The sequence below is a fragment of the Mesocricetus auratus genome, unplaced genomic scaffold (assembly GCF_017639785.1).
Source record: "Mesocricetus auratus isolate SY011 unplaced genomic scaffold, BCM_Maur_2.0 Super-Scaffold_4256, whole genome shotgun sequence".
Taxonomy (NCBI): Eukaryota; Metazoa; Chordata; class Mammalia; order Rodentia; family Cricetidae; genus Mesocricetus; species Mesocricetus auratus.
Window position 1 is genome coordinate 16715887 of NW_024429182.1, and position 24077 is coordinate 16739963.

The window sequence follows — 24077 nt, forward strand, 5'->3', positions numbered from 1 at the left end:
AGAGAAACCGAGCCAGACAAGCTGTTTCCCTGGGAAACGAGGCCATTAGGGCTTCTGGAAGGAGGCCAGCACCAGGTCATCACTGTCTTGCCAGGCCTAGGTCTCTCCTGCACTGTGTTCCTTCTGCTGGAGGCCAGGGAACTTCTACTGTCTTCCCTCTGCCTGGGTCTGGAGAATCCAGACTGCAGCCTAAGGAGTGTCATCTTTGTCCCTGTCTCTGTCCTTTACGCCCTCAAGAGGAGCTTATCTATGCTTGAGATGACCACAGAACCCACTGTCCAAACACAACATTTTCTGAGGGGAGAAGGAGACACTGCCCGGTTCAGATGCAGGGACAATAGGCAGAAATTGTGACTTCCTTGAGCTGATGGAACACGTGGTCATATCCCCCTTTACGTTTTATGGAGAGTATCTTTAGAATCCTGTACACCTTGCAAAGACCAGAAGTTACCACTTCTCTGGCTGGGACCAGCTGGCCTGAGATATGGGTATCCGTGTTCATCTGGGTGCCCAGGCCTCACACTCCAGAGGAAAACAGCTGGCTGAGTGCATCACCAGTGCCGCAGCGTCTGAGAGGCACTTTGCCCATGTTATACCACCAGTCTTTCCCCTGAGTATCCTTCATCCCATGTCCTCCTCTTTAATTCCCCATTCCTCCGACTGGGTCTGTGCTACCCAAGGGACTGGCTGTACCTTGAGGGACCAGGTAGGAGGAAGAGAATTAGGTGTCCACTTTCATGATCAAGAGTATGACAAGGCTATGCCCAGCTCCCCAGGTGGTCTCAGTGGGAGCAGTGTCCATGTGCCACAGAGAAAGGACCCCAGGGTTGTCCATGTCCGCATCACCTGCTACTTCTCTCTGGGATCAAGTGAGGCCAGGCAGGGCAGGCTGGCCTTACATGCCCAGGTCAGATACCAGCTGCCTCCCCAACCTCTACAACCTTCCCAAGGTAAACAGTTCACACTACTCCTCCTGGCGTCCCATGGGGACAGCTGGGGTGAGTCCCAGCAGAAGGTGAGACCTTTGGGGCTGAGCAGATGGTGAAGCTGGTGGCCCCAGCAGCAGCCGCCCTCCCTAGCTCCAGGAACCAGCAGGGCAGTGGGGGCGCCTCGACTTTGCTGCTAAAACTGATCTCACAGCAGAGCAGCTGCGAGGCCCGCAGAAACCGGAGCCCGAGTCCAAGGACAAAGCGAGCAAAGGGGAGCCTGAGCTCCTCCTCCCTACCTTCATCACGTTTCCTCTTCTCTCCGTTGGAGCGAGGGATGCCCAGGATCCCGTTGATGGAGTAGGATCCGACTGGGTCGTTAGAGGCGCTGGACACAGGAGGGGAGGCCGTGCTGGGAACTGGAGGAGAAGGAGGAGGAGACACCATCAGGATAGCAGTTGTGACTGAAGCCCCAGGCTGGGACAGAGTGGAACAGAGGGCAGAAGGAGGCTCATGTCTCCTTCCTTCCTCTGAGACTTGAGGGAGGACTCGCTCCCACAGACAGACAATGCAGGCTGTTAGCACTTCTGCCCAGCCTGAGGAGAGAGGTGACCAGTCAACCCAGCCCCACTCCCCCCTGCCCCCCCCCCCCGCCGCCGCCGCCCACTGCCACCACCACCACCTGTGGCATTTGCTGGTCCCTCAATCCCCTCCCCTCAGATGGATGTAGTATAGGCTCAGAAACTGCCAAGATTAGCTGTCTAGAAAGCACTTCAGTGACCTTCTGGACAGTGCAGCTCCAGGATGCTCTCTGGAGCCATGATACAAGCCCCCACCTAATCCAACAGCCGAGGAAATCCTTCCAAACCCCAGTCCACTGCTTCTCAGTCTCCCGGGTGTAGTCTGAGGTTTCCTAAGATCTGCCTCTGACACTTGGGGCAGCTCTCTCTCCTCTAGGCGCTTCTGGTCTTACCATGGGAGAAGTTCCTACTTCCCTCTGGGGACAGGCGGTGAACACAGACGTTCACGGTGCTGTGATCAGCTCGGGTACAGCTCAGCAACCCTCCCTCCAGCTTACTAACCCAGGCCTGGGTGGGCAAAGACTCCTGACAGCCCAGTAGAGCTGGGCAGGAGGGAAGGAAATCAAGGAGAGGTCAGGGTTCCCGTGCCTGGGACCCTGGAAAGTTGCAGCAGGTGTTCGGGCAGGCCTGGGCTGTGTCTCTGAGGTCCTGTGAAGCGCTAAGAGGGCCAGGGAGGCAGAGAGCAGAAGAGGTAGAGACAAAGATAAGAGGAAACAAGCCAAAAGAAAAGAGGCCAGAAGGAAGGGTGGAGAGAGACTGAGGGACAGATCCACAGCGTACATGAGGGAGAGAAGTGGACTGGGGAGGAAGGGAGAGATGGGGAGAAGGGAGGAAGATCATTAAAAAAAAATAAAGGCTGGGAGATATAACTGTGGAAAAGTGCTTGCCTACCATGCATAAGGTTAGGGGTTCCATCCCTTCCTCTCAATTTTTAAAAGAAATATTTACCTTTTTTCTTTTGGTTTTTCAAGACAGGGGTTCTCTGTGTGGCCCTAGCTGTATTAGAACTCTCTGTAGATCTGCCTGCCTCTGTCTCTAAGCTCTGGGATTAAGGGTGCGTGCCACCACCACCTGGCGGGATTTACTTTTTAAATTTATGTGTATGTATGCATTCAGGTCCTCTGGAATTGGAGTTATAGGTGGTTTTGAGTCTTGCCTGATGTGGGTGCTGGAAACCAAACTTAGGTCCTCTGTAAGATCAATACATGCTCTTAACTGCTAAGCCATCTCTCCAGCCTTCCACCCCCCCCAAAAAAAAAGACGTCTTAAAAAAGATGAAGTAAACCGGGCATTGGTGGCACACACCTTTAATCCCAGCACTCAGGAGGCAGAGACAGGCGGATCTCTGTGAGTTTGAGGCCAGCCTGATCTACAGAGCGAGTTCCAGGACAGCCTCCAAAACAATATAAAACCTGGTCTTGAAAAACCAAGAAAGAAAAAAATAAAAAAGATGAAGTAAAAAAGTAGATTTGAAACAGTGTAGGACTTGAGGGAAGGATATATAGGGGGAGGGAAACAGATAAATGATAACCGAGCAGAAGATGCTCAGAGGAAAGGGGCTGAGGGGCAGGAGGGGAGGAAGACAGACTGAGGAGGCCACGTGGGAGGCACTGAACTAACATCACCAGAGAGGCCCAGGAGGAGAGGAGTGACTGGGGACCATGGGACCCTGGTCTCACTGGAGTGGACAGTTCCAGGAGGGGAGGAGTGACTGGGGACCATGGGACCCTGGTCTCACTGGAGTGGACGGTTCCAGGAGGGGAGGAGTGACTGGGGACCATGGGACCCTGGTCTCACTGGAGTGGACAGTTCCCAGGACTGGGCTGCGCTCTCTACGTTGACTTCCCTCTTCCCTGAGCCCTCTTACCGATGGTGTGGCCAGGGGCAGTCACTCCTGTCCCTGCGCCATCCGGTGTTGGGTGAAAAGGCTGCTGAACTTTGGTCCGAATGATCCTGCAAAGCGTCACGGCAGCGTTACACACGAAGGCCAGGCCCAGGCTCGCCCTGCCTGGCAGAGGGGCCTGCTGAGCACAACCCAACCCCCTCCCCCCAGCGGCCCTGCCTTCCCGCCCGCACCCACCACAGCTCTCCGCAGAGGTGGTCTGCAGTCTGCCCTGCCCCGAGCACCAGCTGAACTATAGCTTGAGTTCGGGCTGCTCGAGTCATGGCTCAGTCAAGTGGAGCACAGCACTTTTTCCATTTCTAGGGGGGAGGACTGGCCTGGCTAGTGGTCCACCTTCCTCCCTCAGTCACATTCATGTAGCCCCTAGTACCAGGAACTGTTGGGGGAAGTCCTGTGTATTTGTCAATAAAGCACTGTTGGCCTATAGAGAACCAAGATAGGTGGGACTAGGAGTCCAGGAGGACTCTGGGAAGGAGAAACACAGAGAGTCAAGATGTAACGCCATGGGGGTAGGAAGCCTGGAACTATTCTCCGGTAAGAGAAATACTTAGATTAACAATTATGGGGTAATTACTTAAGTCAGAGCTAGCCAGTAAGAAACAAGCAAGGCTAACAGCTTCATAATTAATATAGCCTCCTGTGTGTTTATTTGGGACTGATGCAGCTCTAGAACCAGGCTGGCAGGAAGGCTTCTCTCAAGGAAAAGGCTTCCCTTTACAAGGAACACCTGAGTCTGGGGTCATTTTGGCTGGCTTTGCAACTGGGATTAAAGTTAGGGAAGGAACTTCCTCGTCTATGGAAGCCTGGGGAGAAGGCAGAAAGGCAGGGCTGGGCCACAGCTGATCCCACAACAGCACCCGGTCCCTCTGCCGGGCATCAGGCCCCGTGCAACCTGCTCCTCATCTGACTGGCTTGCGGCCTCCCTTTCTTTTCTATGGTCTTCCTTGAGTCAGAGCTTCTTTACCAGTCTGGTTGAAGAGCTAGCACCATGCTTGTGCTCCCCCCGGGAAATAAAGGAACGAATCAAAACCTCCAGGGAGGGAGAGCACACCTGGCAGGAGTCCAGGAAATCACAGAGCTCCATAATGCAAGAGACCAAGCTGAGGGACTGGGAATGCCTCTCCCTCAACCCTGTCCAACTCAGCATCGCCCCTCCCTACAGACAGCCACGTAAGTTGCAAGCCGTGAATCACTCCACTTCAGCTTTTTATTTTCCCTTCTTCTTCTTTGAGACAGGGTTTCTCTGGCTGTCCTGGAACTCGCTCTGTAGATCAGGCTGGCTCCAACTCACTCACAGAGATCCCCCTGCCTCTGCCTCCTGAGTGCTGGGATTAAAGTTGTAGGCCACCACCGCCCAACTCAGCTTTAGCTTTTACTGATCACTTGTAGGCATATAGTTAGGACCCTGTCTCCCAGTGCTGTAAAGTTGGGACGGTATGCTGGGAAGCCCAAGGCAATGAAGCAGCCAGGGCTGGGGGAGAAACACCCCTTAAAGGTAGGGACCAAGGGGGAGAAGGGAATGAGGAGCCTGGCCCAGAAACAGTATAAAGTGTACCAGGCTGCACAATACTGGTCTGTCTTGGTCACTAAGAAGCCACACAGCCTCACACTTATCACTTAGTGTCTCTGTGCCTCAGTTTCTCCAAGTGAACAATGAAGGGCTCACAGGGACACAGCATCTCCAAGGTCTGTTTCCCCAGGAAAAAAAAAGTTAATGTGATTTTAAGAGGAACGAGAGAATGGAGGGAGGAGGCGTTATACACGGGTGCTGGAGGAGGGTGGAAGACCAGTGAGGAGGCCGAGGAGGGCCACCACGGCGGGGGGTTGACGCCTACACCACACCCACAGCCAGAAGCAGCGGAGGCATGAACAGGAGGGAGAGGAAATGGGGCTGAAAGCCTGCGCCTGGTGACAGAAACAGCTATTTTCCACTCGTTAAAATGTTGTACATTGATGTTATATATAATCTATATGACTCCACATGTCCTTCTGCTAACTTCCACAACTGTCTTCATTTTGCAGATAGAAAACCAAAGCCGACAAAGGTTAATGATTAAGGTTTCCTTAGGACCATAGTGTCAGTTAGAGGGGAATCTAAATTCAGTCTCTAAAGCCTGCATCTTCTGCTACTCTGTCATCCCTCCGTCGTTGTGAAAGAACCAGGTCTTAGAGGCCTGAAGCCATGAGCAATGCTCAAGTTAGAGGGGACACGATCCAAGTGACTGGCCTCAGGAAGCTAATATGTTGGCTTGAGGCAATAACAAGCTGGTCTCAAGAAGGACACGGGGAATCTTCAAGGGTGTGAAGGGGAAGAAGTGAGGGAGAATTGCCAGGGCTTGGTGACGAACTGGAGTCCAGCACGGCTCTAAAACACTCCTGTGTCATCGTGGAGAACGGGATGCAGGAAACTGAACCGCGTGTGACGTTGCCTCTGGATGTGTGAGTTGGGCAAGCCCAGGCGTGGGCTGACCCAGAAGGAAGGAGTTGATTGGTAAAGGGGCATGGAACAGTAGGGGAGGCTACAGTAGTGGCCACCGTAGACGGAGGAAGACATGCTAAGGATTTAGTCTATAGAGCCAATGCTGGCATCAAAAAGTGCATGGGTTTGGGAATAAGAAGAGGGGGCCGGGTGACCTTTAGTGACTTTGAGAAGTGTCTGAGCCAGACAGCCGGAACAGGATCCTGGCAAAAGAGGTGCAGGGAAGAGGAGAGTTCTAAAAAACGACTGTGGTGTAGAAGTCACAGGACGGCTCAGTAACCACAGAGTGTGGGAAGGGCGATTCAGGACAGGAAAGAGGAGTACAGGGAAGAGGAAGAGGGTGAGGTTGCCAGGGAGACCAGAGGATGCAGAGCGGGCGGACTAACGGGCGACAGGAGCAAAGGACCAGGGCGGAGGCAGACACACACACACAGCAAGATTGTCAGAGGGAGCTTCCTTTACAGCTCCACACTCTCGGCAGTCAGGAGGTAGAGGACAGGTCCCAGTCTGACCACTGAGAGCAATATGACCTCACCATCAAGAAAGTCTAGAGGTAGGACTTCTCCCAAGCAGCTGTTACTACGCAAGCTTTCAGGGTCTGGGGAACCTGCAATGGCTCTGCTTATAGGCCGACAGGCTCTGGTTTACGGACTTTCAGGGCTGGGGCCAGGGCACACAGATAACTGGACTGGCTGGTGGAGTTCCTGTCTTTATTACGAGAGCCTCTGACCCCTGAGGCACTGATACAGATTTAACTGAGGCAGCAAGTGATGGAAAATCGCTATGCCCTGACAGCGGCTTGGTGGTGCACGGCAGAGAAGTTGGGCAGGGCGCCTGCTGTGAGTTCCTGAGGCTCTTGGTGTCCATCCATGGCCCCAGGCAGTGGGCACCTGCCAGGTCCCAGAGCTGGTCATAGGGAATTTAAGAACCACGGCTGTGAAAACCCTGTGGTTACTTTTATTCCTCCTACATTCTGTGCTCAACGTGGGAAGGTGCATAGCTCCCCCTCCCACCCGAGCAGGCTTTCCCACACAGGAGGCACTTCCCTCCTCCATTTCAATGTGAGCTCAGCCTGCTCACACTGATCCCAAGACAGGGACAGCTGGGATTTTTAACGTCTCCCAAGGATGCATGTACAGTTAAAGGAATTCAGATTTTGGTTTTGCTTTTTTTTTAAATTTTTTTATTTTCATTTTATGTGAATAAGTATTTGCCTGTATATGTGTGTAAGTACTATGTGCATGCCTGGCACTCATGGGGGATAGAACAGGGGATTGGATGCCCTGGAACTGAAACTATAGACAGTGGTGCCTTCCAGGTGCTGGGTAGCACTACAGCTGTGCACCACCACAGTGAGGGGTTTGGGATATGGGCTCCAGACTCGGTCTACCTGAGTCAGAATCCCAGTTCTGTTCCATTCTCCCTGGGAAGCCATTGGGCTTTTCTTATTCCTCTATGTGTAAAATGAGATAGTGCTACTATGGACTTCCCAGCGCTGTGGTGAGGATTAAGTAGGATAATTCATGTAAAGTGATTAGTATGATGTCGGCTCGATAAACACTGGCTGTAATAATAATGTTCACTTGTGTTATTATCCCTGTGGGTGACCCCTATGCCTAGCTGCTTTCAATTTAGGGGTTGAGCCAGGTACAGGCAGGAGGCCTCCCTTCTCAATCTGCCCCAACCGGATCAATGCAGGCACTCCCTGGGAAGAAATGGAGCAGACGGATGAACAGCAGCCGGAATCACAGGCCGATCCCAAAAGAGGCTGCAATCAGAAAGACTCCCGGAAGGCGGACTGGGCCCGGACCAAGTTCCGCCTGCGTGCTCTGGGATGGACCCACAGAGGACTCAGGTGATGGCAGGGCTTCAGAGCATGGGGTGATGAGGCAGAGGGTGAGGTCACTTCCTCTTAGTTAAACTCCCAGGAGACCTCCACTTCCTCTCACCTTGAAGATCAAAACAGTCTCAGGTGCTCTGCGAGACAGAGGAAGGTCTGCCTGGGTCTCCCCAACAAGCCTTTTAAACTGATGAGGGGATAGCTCAGCCTTCCACTGGGAAAGACTCCTACTTAACCCTTCCCCCTCTTTCTCCTCCTTGTCCCATTGTTTCCTCTGTTTCCTTCTCCGTCCGTCTCTGCCCCTCTTTCTCTCTCCGTCCATCTGTCCATCTCCTTGCACCCTGAAGTCCCACTATGGCTGTGTGAGTTTATTGATTCCTGGGAGCTGGGGGGACGTGGGAGGCAGGGCTGGGGTGCTGGGCTAAGGGATGGAAATAGAAGGCTATAAATTATTTGTGACAGGAAAGCAATAGTGGCAGAATGCTGAGCACAAGTCCTGTGTCACTATTAGATTCCTTTTAGCCTGATGACACTGTAAAAAAGGTTAAGTGTCTGCTGGAATCGTACACCTGGGGGGCCGGGTTGGCCTGGGAGCAGAACAAGCCACTGAGAGCAGGTATATCAATTCTCCAGGCCAATAATATTCCTCTCATTGATCGCCACGCAAAGTTCAAAAATCTCATTACAGCCAGGCAGACCGGGAACTTTTTACAAATCAATAGAATGATATAATGTATGTATACTTAGTACAAATGTATCTATTCATCTATCCATCCATCCACGGTCTGCCTCAGGGTTTCCAAGTTAGCCTACCCATCATATTATGTTATGTTATGTATGATGGTATATTGCATTATATTATATGATAATAAATGATGAGCAAAAACTTCCCCTCAGGTGGAAACAAGAAGCAGTCCTATTAGCATTGAGATGACCGCAGACAGCTCACCTTGGAAGGAGTAAGGTCCAGGTGGCCGGGACTGCGAAGAGTGATACCTCCCAGACGGAACTTTAGTGATTAAAGAGCACCGTGCACTGATTTCTTTCCGTGTGAGAGGCCATGTCTAACATTTCATTTGCTCCATGTCCCCAGGAACCCACTTTGCAGTTGGTCATAGGCCCTCTATTTTATAAATGGGCAAGTCAGAGATTTGAACTCAAGTGGACCAATCCCAGGCCCCACACCCTCAACTACTCAGCTCTACTACTTCCAGAGAAAGACTTTCAAACATGCAGGCTCCTTGCTCCTACATTCTGGACCTAGTAGTTCGTTCTTAGACAGAGAGTAGGACGTCTCTGAGACCCACCATTCCTCCCCAGGATGAGGGGGTACCAACATACGTTGGAGCCAACTGCTGAGAATATGTAGACACGGGATCTCCAAGACTGTCCTCATGAAATCCTGCCCACTGCTTAAGCAGACTGTCCTGCTACCTTTGGAATCATTTCCTCCAGGAACAGTGGGCTGCCCCACTCCACCCTGCCCCCAGCCTGGCCATATCTTTGGTTTGCTCAAAGAGCTTTCATCGTGAAATGTCAAGTAATTGCACATACATCCTCTATGCATATACAAACCAGCTTAGACTGTTCCACTCCGGAGTCTACAAAACATAGTTCCCAGTATGGGATTTGTAAGGCCCGTGAGGGACTGTTTCAGACTGGATAAGCTAACTGCCCACTGAGCCGGTAACCACTGAGAGGGTGCGGCCTCTGCCAATGACTTCAAGCTGCGTGGCTATCATGAGCTGGGCCATTCTTATAACAAACAAACAACAATTATATTTGCTTCAGCAAAGGATATTTCAACCAACAAATGCAGGTAATTGCTTCATCTCTGAGCGCTGCCTGTGTTGGGCATGTATCCCTGGCTTGGCCCTGAGGCAAGCCAGCTGGAGACTTTTCCTAGCAAGTGAGATGTCATAGATCACCCAGGAAGCTGTTAACTCCCCTGAAGTGGTGTCTACTCCACAGAACTTGGTAGCCCCTACAATGGGAGGCTGAGATTTGCTTTCTCCTCACACGAGGACCCCCGGAAATTCTGCCTCAGCCTCCCCAGTGACCGCTTTGAGGCACTCCATCCACGAACACTGTCCCTTTGTGGGCTCTGCTTCTGCAGTTTGTATGGTTTAGAGGTGTTGCCCAGGCTTGCTCGAAGGCTCTGTGGGTTTTAGTTTGAACAATAAGAATACCAATGAGGCGAGCCCAGCCATTCTTTACAGCTGAGAACAGGTCTTTCCATTCTGGCTAGAGCAGGGCACAGCTAGAACACACAGGTTCTAGGTTATGAGAGATCTTGCCAGTTGATGTCAAGAGAGCAAGAGAGAGACAGACAGACAGACAAGGAGATGGGGTGGTGCCCATGTAGCCCAGGCTCACACCCTAACCCTGTATGTATATAGCTCAGGCTTGCTTTGCACCCTTTCGTTTGCTCGTCTGTCTGATGGTGTGTTTGTTCTGAGACAGGGCTCCTCTGTGTAGCCCTGGCTGTCTTGGAACTCGCTTTCTAGACCAGGCTGGCCTTGAACTCAGAGATCTGCCTGTCTCTGTCTCCTGAGTGCTGGGATTAAAGGCGTGCGCCACCACCGCCTGGCTTGCCTTGTACTCTTAATCTTCCTGCCTCCACCTCCGGAGTACTTGGAATGTAGGGATGCTCATCTGGAAGTTACACTTAAGCTCCAAGAACAAGAACCCTACCAGAAAGCTGGCAAAAGGGTGTCCTCAAATGACTGCCCTGAAACTACCTGCGTCAGAATCCCCTGGGACATTTGCTAAAATGTAAATCCCTTCGTATCTTCTTGATCTTCCTAAATTGGAATTTCTGAACTCTGCAATCTGAGATCAGCTCGAGGGGTGTGAGGGAAGCACCTGCTGGACAGAGTGAGATGGGGTAGGGTGGAGTGGGGGTGAGGTGGGGTGAGGTGGGGTGGGGTGAGGTGGGGTGGGATGGGGTGGGATGGGGTGGGGTGGGGTGGGATGGGGTGGGATGGGGTGGGGTGGGGTGGGATGGGGTGTTGTGGAGTGGGGTGGGGTGGGGTGGGGTGAGGTGGGGTGGGGTGGGGTGGGATGGGGTGGGGTAGGGTGGGGTGAGGTAGGGTGGGGTGGGGTGGGGTGGGGAGTCAGGAGATGCTCTCAGTGCATGAAGATGGCTCCTTAGTTATACGTCAGGCCACATTTCTCACCGCCTGGTAATCCTGACTCCAGCCAGCAGTCACCAAAATTCCAAAAGCTCTCCTTTCCTCTGTAGAGACTAAGCTCTGGGTTAAAAGTAGAAACATTTTGAAATAGTTTTCTGCATCCAGGCTGACTGGATCCCAGTGGCTTTCTAGATACTATGTAATTTCATGCCACAGCTTAGCCTTCTGAGACTGGCATTGGGGGCGACAGTCCTTCCCTGTGTGAACCTGGGAACCCAGGCCAGACACAATTTACCAGGTTAGATGGGCCATGGGGCTGACCCAAGGGGGCAATAGTGATAGTTTATATGATGAATGGTAAGCATATGGGTTGATTTAATGTCAAGATATGCATAGGTTTAAAAATTAAGGGGCAATGTGTTTAACTAACCATTTGGAAACCAGTCTGCAGTGCATGCCAAGCCAGAGCGTGACCAGACTCCTTCCCTCTTGTCGCTGGCCTTGCCCTCATCTGTCAGGGCTTCCCGCTAAAGCTGGGGTCTGCCAGCTGTTCACCCCAGGGTCCTGCTGGGAGAGTCCGGTGGCTCAGGGAAAGCCTACTGTAACGGGTACTGCTGTAGGCCACTTCTGTGGTGTCTCCTCCTCTGAGCCAGTCCATCCTGCCTCCCGGCTGCTCCATACCCTCAGCCCCTGTAAGCAGAAGGAAGCCTGCAGGGATATTGGGCTCCCTAGTGACTGCCTGGGCTCGCTGGGCCCTTGTCACCTCAGCCACTCAGGGATTCAAAAACCAATCCATCAGCCTCTGTCCTGAAAGAATAGGATGGAGCTAACCACTGCCCTTACTTCAGACACGGAAAAGACAGGGTTTCTCAGCCTCACTTCCAGAATCTTCCCCACCGGCCTGCTGCCTCCACAGCTTTCCAGTCAATCTCTTCAGTTCAACCTTTCCCCCCTCAGGGAACAGCATAGATCTGAAATCTTTCTTTGCCTATTCAGTTCATACTGAATCCTCCATAGACTCAGTCCAGCAAGGGCAAATGTCATAATTATTTTCTGCCATCTAGTAACAAACAAGGCCAGCTATAATGAAAGAGCTTGACTACTAAGTTATGAATAGTATTGAAACAGAAGGATCTTAAGGGACCCCATGTGCTAACATGTGCTCTATATGTTCCAGGCATTGTGTAAGTGCTTTATATGGACTTTAAAATTTAGTGTGGTGGTGTACACCTTTAATCCCTGCACCCATGAGGCAGAGGCAGGAAAATCTCTGAGTTTGAGACCATCCTGGTCTACATCGCAAGCTTCAGGAGGGTCAGGACTATGTACAGAGACCTCGTCTAAAAAAAGAAAATAATAATAAAATAAAACTCAGGTCTTATAAGTACCTATTAAACTTATTATCCCTGTTCTTTGTGTGTGTTTTTTGTTTGTTTGCTTGCTTGCTTTTTTGAGACAGGGTTTCTCTGTATTGTTTTGGAGGCTGTTCTGGAACTTGCTTTGTAGAGCAGGCTGGCCTCGAACTCACAAGTGCTTTAATCCCGAGTGCTGGGATTAAAGGCATGTGTCACCAACACCTGGCCTTATCCCTGTTCTTTAATGTAGACACTGAGGCTCAGAAATACTTGCTAACTTGCCGTAGGTCACACAGCATTTCTGGAACACAGTCAGAATGTAAATGTGGGTGTCTCACTCTAGAACCCACCCCACGAACCACTTGGTAGAAAGAGTTAGTCTTATCAAGAACAAGGCTAGGCCTCACTAGAGGGGCTGCATAGAATAGCAGTGGAAGTCATAATTATCATTTGTTTTAAGTTTTTACACGTATTTGTGTGTGGAGAGAGGACGAGTTGCCAGAGTCGGTTATCCCTTTACACCAGTCTCTGTTTCTGACTAGCACGTGGGGATTGAACTCGGGTCATCAGCAAGGGCAGCAGGCGCCTTCAACCACTGAACCACCTTGCTGGCTCATTTATTTTGTATTTTCTATAGACACTGTACACAATGCGTTTTCTTCATTCCAATCCTAACCACAGCTCTATCAAACCAGTGTGCTCTCTAGTCTACCTTAGAGTCAACAGCATGGCTAAGCAACTCACCCAAGGTCACATCCTTAATATCACATTGCTTTGGATCCAGGCCTGTGACTTCAATATCTGAGCGCTAGGTAATATAATCTCCTCTGGAAATTTCTATATTAATAACCCTTTGTGTCTATTAGCTATTTGAGCATGAACGATTTTTTTAGTCTTTTCACATACACGATTTGGACAACTGTGCAAACGTCTGTAGACAACTAGCAGAGGTTACGTGTGGCTGTGACTTGAGACATGCCTTCCTCTCCCGTGCAAGTGCCATAGATTACTTGATAAGCATCACGTCTGTGTTACAAACGAATCACAATTTGCAAATCGTGTACACAATCCCACAATGATCCTGCATATAGATGTCTCTCAGCTTCCACACTTTAGAAACTAGTTCTGTGATGAGCACATCTTTATATTCATATCTGTTCTAATGCATTGATCTGAGATTTATAACAGTGAATATACTTATCAAAAGCTACTTCATGAATATCTGCCAAGTTATGCCTGCTTCTGTTAAACACGTTAAGCCACAGCGAAACCCATCGATGTTCCCTTTCAGGGTGTTTGAGAATCTCACATCACAATGCTGTTTTTGTATTGGTCCGTGCAGCAGTATCGATGTGCAGAAATGTGCATTTGTATACCTGTGTATCTCCCTGTCTGTGGCCAGAATGGCGTGGGGGTGGGGGATGTGGAAATGAGAGAATTATTAAATGCCAAGTAGATGTGCAATAAATTCCATTGATTTTATAAACTCCAACTTGTCTTCAGTCTCCTTCCATTCTTTATCCTGGGGGCATTGCAACAAAAACCTATTTTAAATACCTTGGCCTCCCCCTCCGTCCCCTCCCCAAAAAAGTGTCAATATTTTATTTGGATTTTTAACTTCGCTCCATAACAGTTGTTTGACCTCCTGACTCGTGCAAGTCACATAAATTCTGGGACTTTATTCAGGAGCCATGTTCCTGCTATTGAATAAGCAATTTGGGAGGGTGAATTAATGACTTGTGCTGTTGCTGGAAAGTCCCTGAAGAAATATTAAAATTGCTTGCAGACTGAATCGATACTCAGTGAACACCCAGCAAGAGACGGCTCCGGCTCAGAATGGCCACGGAGGCAGGAGTCAGAGGGGAATTCCTGCACCCAGCTTGGAGAGCCCCCAACCCCCACCTTTCCCGGCATCCCTGGAGCACTGTCATTTTCTGTAACATGGAGGTCTTATTAAACCCCAACCAGGATAGAGCTGATTTGTCCTGTCTCAGGAAGCAGGCTCTGGGGACAGTTTACTGTTTTAGTAGCAACCAGAGCCTGGAGGCCTTATCAGAGGCGATGGTCTAGATACATCCACCTGCTGGACAGGGGGCTGTGCTGAGTCCTGGCAGCTGCACTGTGCTTAGGGACACTGTGGCTGTGACTATATTCTGCAGTGTGTGCTGAAGGCTGGGTGTTTCAATGCTGACTCTCAATCTTTGCATGTCTTACCAATGTTTATCATTGCTGCAAGGGCCACCTAATCTCAGCCTTTGTGTATGGGTGGCCTGTGGGATGGAGAGTTTGAATTGCGTTATGGGCTAACGTGTGTGGCATCATGAAGACACATCCCAGCAACCGGCCTCAGGTTTGTTTTGGTTTGTGGTATTGTATTGAGGTGACTGCACTTCCTGTAACACTGAGTTGGAGGAATTTGAGTATTGTTTGGTGGCAGTGTCTGTTTCTGCTTTGAATTACTGTGTTCATTGATCATATCTGCATCTCTTTACTCATAATGTATGTCTCAGAGATTAGGTTAATGGATGTCTCCTTGGTGATGTGGGTTGAATAATGATGCTGGATCTGGGTGGTGGTTGTGTGATTCAGTAATTGCTTTAATGGCCTTCTTCTTATAGTTGTGGGTGAGAGGGACAATCTTTTCTTCCTTCCTTCCTTTCTTTCTTTCTTGTTTTTTTTTTTTGTTTGCTTGTTTGTTTTTGTTTTTTTGTTTTTTGTTTTTTTTGCCTTACTCTGGCCTGGTCATTTGCACTGCTTCTTTCCAGAAGAAAGATTCCAGAGATGCAGGGCAAATGTCCTCTTGATGATAAAGTTTACATTTCTATTGGCTGGAAGAGTTCTGACTTAACCACACTGGTTCAGAGCTGGATGTCACCCTCCCTGCACCCGCCTCATCTAGAGAGTGAATCCCCAAGGCAGATCACTATCCCTGTATGGAGTCTAGATCTTGGCTGGGGACGGGGAGGGTGGATGGAAATAAAGTTTCCAGTCCCAGGAGGAACAACACCACGACCTCTGTCTCCCAGAGTCCCTGTTCCTCGACACTCTGTGTCACTTCCCTAAGCATCTTCTCCCCCACCCTTCCCAGATGATATGGCCCAGCAGCAGACTAGTGTCATGGGGATTACAGGCATGACCTTCCACTACAGTACAGGATGCATGCCCTTAGCTTGTAAGTAAACACATGAAATGGCATTAGGGCATGAGACTGAGGGGAGATTAGTCAGGTCCAAAGTAGACAAGAGCTGTGGTGTAGCAGATAAGCACATGGGTGCCAGCACCAGGACTGCATGGGTTCAAATCCTGGGTCTGCTACTTAGTCTGTGACCTTGAGCAAGTTATTTGACTTCTCTCTACTCCAGTTACCACAGCTATAACGTCGCTGTAAAGCCCTGTGGGGTTGTTCTTCAGGCTTAAATCAATGAATACATGTAACTTACTTAAACTGCTCTACTGTAGCAAGGACTGGTTGACTATGAGTGTGATGATGGTGATTGTGATGATGGTGATGATGATTATAAAAATTTACTGGGTAAAACAGCCATGAGACTGTCCAAATATAAACACATGTGCAGGTATGCTAATGCACATAAAATCTTAAGGTCGATCAAGGGGTGTATGATGTGTGTGCTTTAAGAAAAATAGAAAAACTGCAGTTGAATAGAACAGGGTGGGGGGGAGCTCTCTTTCCAGGTTGTTTGGACAATGCAGGGGCTGGAGGTTGACAATGGCAACAATTAGCTCTGTACAAATGACTGGAAGGAAAAGGAAGATGACAGCCCTTATGTAGGTTTGCTCTTAATTGAAAAAACTGAGGGCAAGTTAACCCCCACAGTTCCAACTTAGCTGATTTTAAATATTTCCTGGGGCTAAGGATATAACTCAGTGTTAGAGCAACTTTCGCATGTACACAAAGCCCTAGTCTCAAACCCCAGCACTGAGTTACTTTTCCAATATAAAAAATAAACCAAATTGACTGTTGGGTATCCAGAAAGAGACTGGAAAGATGGCACAGCATTCAAGAGCACAAGTTATTCCTGCAGAATATCTGACTTCAGTTCTCAGCACCCCTGTCTGGCAGCTCAGCTACTGCTTTCAACTCCAGACCCAACAGCTCTGGCCACTCACTCACACACTCACTCACTCACACACACTCATTCACACACACTCACACACACGCACACACACTCACACACTCATTCACACACACTCACTCACTCACACACTCACTCACACACTCATTCACACACACTCACTCACACACTCATTCACACACACTCACACACACTCTCACACACACACTCACAATTAAAAATAAAAGAAATCTTAGGATATCTTGGGGATCACTGAACTGAAGGAGGTCACTGAGCCAAAGTTAGGACAACTTTGGTTTTCACCTTGTTTATTTTTTTGTTTGTTTGTTTTGTTTTTGTTTTTGGTTTTGGTTTTGGTTTTCGGGACAGGGTTTCTCTGTGGCTTTGGAGGCCATCCTGGAACTAGCTCTTGTAGACCAGGCTGGTCTCAAACTCACAGAGATCCGCCTGCCTCTGCCTCCCAAGTGCTGGGATTAAAGGCGTGCACCACCACCCGGCTTCCCTTTGTTTTTTCTGGGCACAGAATAAATAGAAAAATCTATTATTATGGTTACTTTGGACCACTGCACCAAATAGACTAAGCCCAGAGTGATTTTATTTCCTAAAATCTTTTCTGAAAATACTTTTCCCTTGACAGTGGTAGTAACAGCAGTGGTTACGAGACCCCCATCCTCTGGGAAACACCTAGATACAAAGGACAATACTTGACAGATCTGACTTGAGTTTGTCAACTATTTGCTTCCTCCTCTCTTTCATCCTTTGTCTTATCTCCATTTTCTTTATTTTTTCCCCTCCTCTTCCTGCCTGCCTCCCTTCTCTCTCCCCATTACGGCATTTAAGCACCAGGAGAACCCTTCAGAACTATCACATGAAGATTTCCCCCACCACCATTTCATTTATCTCTTTAAAAAATTACAAATGCAAAGAAGCACAGCTTGTGAAAATGCCATGGAGCCTGGAAAATGCCAGCCTTCAACTCCTCCAGCAACAGCAACCTTATCCAGAAAAGGTGCAGGCCTGTACGAGAGCATGCACACGGGCATGCACACATGTATACGGGCTGGGCTTTCAAAGTGGACAAAGGGACAATTACTTGACTAACTCTATTTAGTGGTCAGAGACCTGAAGCACAGAGATTCTCCACCTCCTGGAAAACACACAGCCAACTCCTTTCCTGAATTCAGCTGGGCTCACAGGACACCATGTCTCTCACGGGCATTCACAATACCTTGCTCATTGACTGTCCCTTTGGCTTGTTAAGCAAGCTTTCTTTCTTTCTTTTAGTTTTTCTCTTCTTGTTTGTTTTTTAGATAAGGTTTCTCCATATAGTCCCAAGCCAGCCTTAAATTCAGGATCCTACTGCCCCAGCCTCCTGAGTGCTGGAATTACAGATGTGAAGCCAAGACACTGACCCTTCTTATTTAAAATGCTTCAGTGCTCATAATCATACAAACCAGAAGACACACATACTGACACAGACTCAAACTAGAAACGCATACTTGATTATTACTATTGCAATAAGAATAGTAACATTTATTGATCCCTTAATATTGGCTAGTTGCATTTCTAAGTAGATTTATGGGGGGCTCACTTAACCCTCATGAGAGCCTATAAAGACTTAAGTTATTATCCCTACCATCTAAGACTAGGGAAACTGAGGGACAGAGAAGACATGAGATTAGCCAGACTGGAAATACGGGCACTGTCTCCTTGGAGCCTGCCTCTTGCACTGTGCCATGGAACTTTATAACTTGCCTGGCACATAGGAAGCGCTTAGCGAGACATGTCTGAATGGGTGGATGAGATGGTGAAGGATTGAATGATTGGTCATGTCTATTAAGGACCTTCGGATGGCAGATTCCCTAGTGAACGCCAGGCATAATGGACAGCCGAAGGTTATTTGGATAAAGCCTCTTCCAGTGTGTCCAATGGCTACTTTTGTCCAGACACTAACTGCTGCCACCACTGTGCCTGGCCCGGGCTCCCTTTAAATTGGAAATCAGACCCAAGTGCCTCCTAGAGGCTTCCTAACCACACTTTGTTCTCCAGAATACTCTCCACTGAAACAAGTGTCTCCTGAGGTGCTGGTTCCGTGCCTGAATGAACCCTGAGAAATCCAATCCACCAGGTGGGCGTGCTAAATCACTACATCTTTGGCATCTTATGGACAACTAACATAGATGATTGACTAAAGTTTTTGATTCTCATCCAGATGTTTGGGCGTTGCCATGGTCATTAACCTGCTTGTCAGCAAGTGCTCATGCATTCCCAAGACACAAGTGAACACTACAGAGGAAAAGAATAACCCAGAATAAAACAGAGTAAAGAGGACAGGGGTAGCAGTTGTTTGCGAAATCAGTCAGCCAGGTGGTGTTCCAGGAATGGGCCGCTACCTCAGAGAGCCATTAGAACATGAATCCGGCTCACGAGAGACTCGTGTGCTTAAAGACCTTTGAAGACCCTCTGCAGCTGAGTCCTTCATGTCTGCGGAGCCGTACCAATCAGATCCCTGCACAGAGTCCAGCACCCACGGCCAAGCCAGCCTACCTTCTCTGCACTGTCAGGATGCCTTGGGCCTGTGCACTCAGGCCCACGGGACCCCCACCTACCGTGGGTCCAGGCTGTAGATTCTGTAAAGCTTGGTATAAATCTGGCTTGTGACTTTGTGCATGAGTCCCTGTTTGTGATTTAGCACTATGCCTTTTCTCATCTCTCCTACCTCCATTTCCTTTCCCGCTCGCGTTTTAATGCTATTTACAACTTCTTACTCACGGAGCACCATAGCTATTTTTCAGGGTCTCTAACTGATATACCCAAATGATTTTTCTTACCTAGGTTTTTCTCGCCTCTCAGCTTAATTTATGTTTTAGTAAGCAGGAACTTCATATCACTCCATTCAGTAGCATTAAGGGTTACTGCTTCTAGCAAAGGGATCATAGCACTAAAAGACTCATCTCGGGAGCCCATTGTTTGCTCTTAGGAGCAGCCGGCTCTCCCTGTGTGTAAGAGGCTGTGTGCGTGCAGACGTGCACACACAATGTCCTTTGCGATGTGTGCCTCCATGCTCCACTACCCTGTGTCAATGCCACTTGGTGTTGGCAGGAAGGGCCCAGAAAAAGCATGATGCGGGCAGCAGCTGACCCTCCAAGTGCTGGAGATAAAGCCAGACTGTAGGCCTTCCCTGTTGACATCATTGAGTTCTTCTAGGAACCGTCTTATATATGCCTGGTGGGGTTATTTCCTCCAAATCCTCCCTCCCACACCTCTTTTTGCCTCAGTTACAAGGAAGGCTTATGACGACATTATTCACAAGCAAGTCTATTTGTTTGGATTTTTGGAGGGATGGGGGAAGGGAGCTCCTATTCTTATAGAAGGTTAAAAAACAAGAAAATGCTTTCCTACATTACTGGGCTGTCTATTGCCTTTTCTCCTCTTTAATTCATTCTATATTTCTTCTTCTCATGACCAATTGTATTTGACCTTGAACTCTGCCCTTTTCCTTCACAGCCAAAATTTGTTGCACAGTGGACAGCACCTGCAGAGTAGGTACCTAACCTGATAGGCCTAGAGACCAGTAGTCAGAGGGGCCAGACCATCACTCCACTCCTGGAAATAAATCCCATTGTATTTGCATTTTAATTTTCCACATAAACAAAGGCTCAGAGTACTCGCTTGGGCAGCATCACTGGACGAATTTAATTAGAAATGAAAAGTTTATAGGGCCCTCTTTAATGCGATTAATGCTCAGTTAACATTTATCTCATCCGTATGCTGGAATCTCCTTTTCTGAGCAGCCACTAGCCATGAAATGAATTTCTCTCAACTTTTTTGTACCTACCCTGAGAGACCTTAAGGACTCTGCATGACCTTCCAGAGTGTCTCCCTAGGGTCAGGAAAGGAAGAAACGGGAGTGGAGGAAGAGGCAGATATTACGTGGTAGGTAGGAGGGTAAGGAGTGGAGAGTGAGTGTGACCCCCGTTTCTAGAAGGAAGTGGACTAGAGCCAGAGCTGTGTCCTCTGCAGGAGGCCAAACATCAGCCCAGAGGCCTCAGAGCGGCCTACTTCAGCCCTTTCGTGGCCCCCATCAGGCCTGAGGCAGGGCCAATCAGTGTCAAGGCATCCGGTGCTCACCTCTCTCTCCTGCTACCTCTTCCCTCTCACCTGGGAGTTAGCCAGGCTTTCCCTCCAAGGACCATGGTGTAAGGAACCTCTGCCTTTCCCAGAGGCCAGACAGTCACAGTAAGTGGAAGCTGGCCTGCCCTTCTTAGAACAGCAGAGGCGAGTGGGGAACACGACACCTCCACTGATCCCTAGAGGAAAGGTGGCCTCCCTTATCTTATCAACATCTCTTCACTCTTCAGTTAGAATTGGCTGAGATTGGTCTCTCTCCTCCCCATCATCTCACCCAGGGGAGGGGGGCGGGGTGAGGAGAAGGGGAAGGACTGTGGGGGTACACCCTGCCTATGATTGCAGATAACCATCCTGACCTTTGGCCTCATCCCTACACAGGCTGCCTCTGAGGCCACAGGTAAAGACAGCCAGTGCTGTGGCCATACACAGGTGAGACACTTCCAACAGAGCAAATGTGCACTGATGGCACATAGACCCGCACTCCAGATGCAGGCGTGCTCACAGATGGGTGTCAGAACCCTTTGTAGACCTGACCTGATCCTTACCTATTGATTCATTAGGATACCTATTGTCCCTTTGAACCCTTGATCTCTGGATAGCATTCAGCAACATCCCGAAGGTGCAGACTACCCAAGCCATGGCAGGGATCCTTGCTTTGGGACCAAACAGTCCAACCAGCCAGAGGCTTTTCTGAAGAAAGAAACCACCAGCTCCTGGTTTGACAAGCCTGACTTCCGAGAGATCGTAGAGATGCTAGGTCAGACCCCCAGGCTGTGAAAGCCGGGCTTAGCTTCAAACCACCAGCCTACATGAGCTCTAAAGGAGCCACACATGGCCCCCAGGCCAGCTCTATCAGCCTCTATCAGAACATGATGAGCCTTGGAAGTAAGACAAAGGCTGGCAGCATAAGGGACAGAATGGGGTACTTGAGCCTGACTATCTCAGTGACTCGTCAGACCCAACGGTGTCTGCAAGACTCCTGAGTTCCTTCCGCTGCCTGACAGATATGGGCTGGGCATCTGGATCCCCCCCAAAGATTCCAGGGCTAAGAGAGAGCACCAGAATCAGGAAAGGTACCCCAGTACTACCTAGTTGTCATTTGCTTGAGCTCTAGGGCCCCCTTGTTGTCCCTTTATGCTCTCTCTGCTCTCCCTCCTTCCTCGTATTTCTCCGCTGTGCCTGCAAGGTGAATACTGCTCCCTTTCCAGCCAGCTGCCCTGCTGTATACCCTGCCAGGAACAGCCTGGCATGTTCCCTCAGCTTTCTCTGCTCTCAGGCCACTGCAGAGGGAGCTCACCATGGGCAGACAGGACTGAAGACAAGCATGGCGCGAAGTCTAGAGCAATGTGGCCTTAAGCGCCAGGCAGAAGGTACAGGGGACTCCATTGTGAAGCCCCAGAGATCAGGGACCACCCTGCCTTCTTCTTGACCTCTCTCATACTTTTCTTGGGCCTGCCAATGACAGCCACAATCACTGCCAGGGATATGCAATGTGCTGAGGGGCAGGTGGTCACAGCCATGTTTACATTCCCACAGCTCTTAGAAAGGACAATGAAACTGTGACCTTGAGATTTGCCTGCCATGTCATTTGCTTTGCCCCACCATCAAGTCGGAAACTTCTCCCCAGCTGACGTCTCCTTTGTCAACTCTGGGCTTCTCAGGATGCCACCAGCCTGACCTGCCAGCTACTCTGGGCGCTGGTTGCCTCTAACCACATCTAAGATGCTTCAGGGGACCAAATGTCCCTTATTTAGATGACGGCACCCTACCCCCTTTCTCAACTCTAGTTTCATTCTCTATGCTCCAGTCCCAAATGCCATCCAGACCAAGGAAGCTACCAGACCTCTTTCGCCCCTCAGCTTCTCACCTCCTCCATCACTCCTGAGGTCTGCATCACATCTGCTGTACCCTTCATTGCCCATGACTGCCCTGCTCCTCCTCCAGCTAGGAGTTCTACCATCTCCCATGACACCCCAGAAACTTCTGCACCAAGGTCCCCTCACACTTGCTCTTTCCTAAAGCAGAGTTAGTATATGGAGTTGCACAGACCTGAGGCTGCCCACTGCTGGCCAAGATAGAATTGAATCCAAATTGTGCTTTATTTGGCTAGCACAGAAATGTTAAAATTTGTCTTTTGGGGTCCTGCAAGATGGCCCACTAGGTAAAGGCACTTGCCATGCAAGCCTGAAAACCCGACTTAAATTGCTAGAACCCTCAAGTTGGGAGGAGGGGCTGGAGAGATGCCTCAGTCGTTAAAAAGTTTGCCAGAACCCACATAAATGCTGAGTAGCAGCAGTGGCCTACCTGCAATTTCAGCCTTAGAAAGCAGAGATAGGATCCCTACAGCAAGCTGACTAGCAAGACCAGTCATATCGGCAAGCTCTGGGTTTGACTGAGAGACCTTTCCTCAATGAATAAGATGGAAAGCTATGGAGGATGTTTCCTGACATTAACCTTTGGTCACACACACACACACACACACACACACACACACACACACACACACACACACACACACACACCATGCACAAAAATGCAGGGTAGAATAAAAAAGGATAGAGTCAACTCCCAAAGTTGTCTTCAGACCTCATCACGCACACACGTCCTCATACAAACAATAACAGTTGTAAAAACTTTCTCTGTATCAATGCCTGGAGGTTGGGCCCATGTCCTCCGACTTCTGTAGCCTGCTATCCACGCATCCTTTCTGTCCCGAAAACACTGGTGTGTGACGCCTGTGGCTGCATGCATTTCCACTAATGCTCTTGGCACACACCAGCTTGAGCTTCGGGGCTCTACTCATCTTACCCTTGCTTCCAAGGCCAAGCTCTCTGGAGTAGATGACCATGGCACTCTTCATCCTTTTCTCTCTGTCTCTCTCTCAACACAAACTATCTTCTCACCACATTGTCACTCAAGAAACACAAGAAAAGTTCCTGAGATTTCCATGGCTTAAAAATAAGTTGTGAGTGGAACTTGGCTAAATGACCCCCCCCTTTCCACATGCCTTCCTTTCCTACCTGGGGACAGAGGAATCCTACTCTTTCTCAGGTCAGTCCATTTTTCTCTCTTTTCATGTGCCAGCAGCTCCCTTGCCTAGTCCTCTAAGGAGTTCCCATCACTGCCTTTGATATTAGGCCCTGTCTGGCTTCAAAACTTTCTCCAGTTCTACCATGTACTTAATTTTTCATCTAGAATCTTCCTTGCTCCTTAGTACCTAGGAAGGACCTGGGGCTTGGGCCTGGGCCCTACACAGATAAAGCTGTGTTCATAATTGTGGACGACTGCCATTGCCATGCTTCATGCTGGGTGCCCTGGCCTGAGGTTCCGTGTGTGTGTGTGTGTGTGTGTGTGTGTGTGTGTGTGTGTGTGTGTGTGTGTGTGTGTGTGAGCGCGAGTGCGCTTGTTGAGACGGTCTCATTCTATAGACCAAGCTAGCCTTGAACTTATGGAGATCTGACTGCCTCTGCTGTGATCAAAGGCATGTACCTCCATGCCTGGTGTGGATCATAGTTCTGAAGAAAAGTGTGTACGTGGAAGAACATCATCTTGGCAACTGATGTGACTAGTTCTGCCAACAGGGCTGTCCTCATGTCAAAGTAAGTATGAACACATGATCACAGAAATCCCCATC

The 24077-nt window shown here is 49.4% G+C and overlaps 1 protein-coding gene across 9 annotated transcripts in view; it reads right to left on the reverse strand.

Annotated features, from left to right (window-relative positions):
• The window catches only part of Pax2 (paired box 2), a 79770-nt gene that overhangs the window by 44640 nt on the left and 11053 nt on the right, over positions 1-24077 (reverse strand). For all 9 annotated transcript variants that reach the window (XM_040743937.1, XM_013125964.3, XM_021233936.2 and 6 more), the window contains 2 exons: positions 3375-3460; positions 1226-1345 (listed from right to left, as the gene is read on the reverse strand). In XM_040743937.1, coding sequence (XP_040599871.1) covers positions 1226-1345; positions 3375-3460 — 206 coding nt within the window. The remainder of the gene's footprint in view (positions 1-1225; positions 1346-3374; positions 3461-24077) is intronic.